Here is a 2,493-nt window from a genome sequence, read left to right on the forward strand (position 1 = left end):
TTCTTATCTTCAGGAAAATAATTTACCCAAGAGGCGGCTGCCACTAGCCTTATCTGAGTTTGAATTGCAGCAGGGATTACTGTATCACATCAGGCACCTCCCAGACCGTACCATTCAGCAGCTGGTTGTCCCTCAGTCACTCAGAGTGCAGGCTCTTAAGCTAGCACATGGGCCTCCTTTAGCTGCTCATCCTGGTGTTCATCGGACATACCTTAATCTCAGGAACATGTTCTATTTTCCAAATATGTTGAAAGAGTCCCGGTTGTATGTCCAGGCCTGTGAGACTTGTCAACGCCGCAGAGGAAATACACAGAGAGCCCCGCTAGAGTCCTTACCAGCAGCAAGGTTCCCTATGGAGCGAGTCTCTGCAGATATTACAGAGCTAGGACTTTCCTCCAAAGGCTTTTGCTATGTTTTAAGCATTATTGACCACCACAGTCGCTATTTACAGTTAGTTCCCCTCAGGAATAAGACATCCACTACTGTAACAAATGCCTTCATAGACCATTGGGTTACTCTCTTTGGTCCACCCCGATACTTGCTAACAGATAATGGACCAGAGTTCACTGCTGGTTTGTTCAGAGAAGTCTTAATTTACAGGTCGATCATCATTTGACCATCGCATACCATCCGCAGAGTAATGGTATGGTCGAGCGAACCAATCGTGTGGTAAAGGATGCTTTGGCTATGCTTGTTGAAAACGAACCCCGCCGTTGGCCCAAGTATCTCTTCACTGTGCGTCTGGGCATCAACACTTCCATCCATCGCTCTACGAATGAACAACCTCTTTTCTTGTTATTGGGCCGGCACATGCATTTTCCTTTGACTAATACCAACTTATTAGACTTTGAGCATGTTGAAGCCTCTGAGTTCCAAGAGAGTATCAGAAAGGCCAGAGATGTAGCGACAGAGACGGCTAGGCGTGCGCAAGAAACGTGGGCCAGGCACTATAACAAGGCCTCTAGGGTAGCCTTTTCTCCAAATATAGGTTCCCTAGTGATGAGGCGAATTCCTCCATCTGTCAGAGATGGACCTCTTGGTTCCCGTTGGGCTGGTCCCTGCCGCATTATCAAGAAATTAAGACCAGTTGCCTTCATGATGGAAGATACCTTGCCGCCTGACACACAACGCCGTGCTCATGTAAATGATTTAAAGCCCTACGTTCCTCCCTTAGAGATAGATCTCAGTCTCAGCCATCCTGAACCCGAGGATGAACCTGTTGCGGCAACATCCGAATCTCAGGAGAGGACTTCATGGGAGGACTTGCTCCTCAATGCTGTTAGGGTCCATCAGGTTGGGCGTCCTTGGTCGAGATGACCACCCAATCTGGTAATGATGCTGTTAGATTCCATCAGCCTTGGAAACCACGTAAGATTCCTGTAACAAAAGATTCTTGAAGGGTCATTCTGTTTTTGTTTAGTTTGCCTTGTGTTCGTTCTGTTTTAAGTAGTATTCTCATTTAATTCATTTTTGTTATTTGCTGCTTTTATTTACTTTTAGGTTCGTTTTGGTTTGCTGAATTTGTTCCTGTTTGCAGTTGCTTTTTATCATTTTACCTTATTCTGTTATTTTACTGTTTTATTCATTTTATGTGCATGTCATTTGCTTTCCTGTTTTATGTTCGGCATTTTGTAAATTTTAGTATCATAGTTCTTAATCTGGTGTTTTATTTCCTTTGGATTTGATTTACCTCTGAGCTACATTTAAGTTTATTTTGCCATAACTTTACACCATATTCATTTTTACTAACCTTGTCTTTTTGGCTTATATCTATTCCATTTTATTTTAGTTTACCTAATTTTGCATTTTATTTCGCATTTAGTTTTGTAATGCTGATTTTATTTAAAGATAATATTTCATATTTCATGGCTTATTTTATTGCATCATATTAGTGTACTGAGTCTATGATGTTGATAGTATTGTGTATATTAAATCAGATAAGATCTCTAGTTTTTCATTTAAGAACTACATACAATTCGTACACCCATGTAATTTTACACCCCTTTGAGCAGCCAACTAATTGGGTCAAACTTTTCAGGAGCGCTCCCTGTGATGCTTTGAGCAGGGCACCATGGTCGTGCTTGTCGGCCGTGAGGTGAGCATCCCTCTGACGACACGATGCCAGGGTCCACCCGGAGTTCTGGATGGATAATGCCAGACTTGGTCCTGTCCAGGGATGAGACCAATCTTTTTGGATTTGTCACCTTTCCACGGCCGCCTTCGCACTTCTGGCCGAGGGAGGACTGTAAGCTGAGGAAAAGTCTTCCTGCAACTGTGACCTGAGGAACCCATCTTCCTGCAACGTTGCTTCGTCAAAACAAATTAAATTAGTTGCACAAGCGGTTGACCGCTCACAACCATCAATAGGCCTTCTCTCTGCTAGGAGACCAGCGGAGTACCTGTGTGTCCCACTAAACGAGTGGTCGCACTGATTTTCTTGAGAAAACTATCTTTATGGTAATTTCGCACATACTCTGCGTACACGGTGTCGTT

The 2,493-nt window shown here is 43.4% G+C and overlaps 1 protein-coding gene across 1 annotated transcript; it reads left to right on the plus strand.

The window, feature by feature from the left end:
* The first annotated feature begins 645 nt into the window (after positions 1-645).
* Positions 646-1,317, plus strand: LOC147468619 (uncharacterized). Its single transcript, XM_086553036.1, has one exon. It carries the CDS (start codon positions 646-648, stop codon positions 1,315-1,317), a length of 672 nt encoding a protein of 223 aa, XP_086409162.1.
* Positions 1,318-2,493: the final 1,176 nt, after the last annotated feature.

The sequence above is a fragment of the Penaeus japonicus genome, unplaced genomic scaffold (genome assembly GCF_977035675.1).
Source record: "Penaeus japonicus unplaced genomic scaffold, GWHDUDI00000001_assembly GWHDUDI00000027, whole genome shotgun sequence".
NCBI classification, from domain to species: domain Eukaryota; kingdom Metazoa; phylum Arthropoda; class Malacostraca; order Decapoda; family Penaeidae; genus Penaeus; species Penaeus japonicus.

Bases quoted from the DNA above. Each gene is read 5' to 3' on its own strand.
- LOC147468619 (XM_086553036.1), top strand. From the start codon at position 646: ATGGTCGAGCGAACCAATCGTGTGGTAAAGGATGCTTTGGCTATGCTT.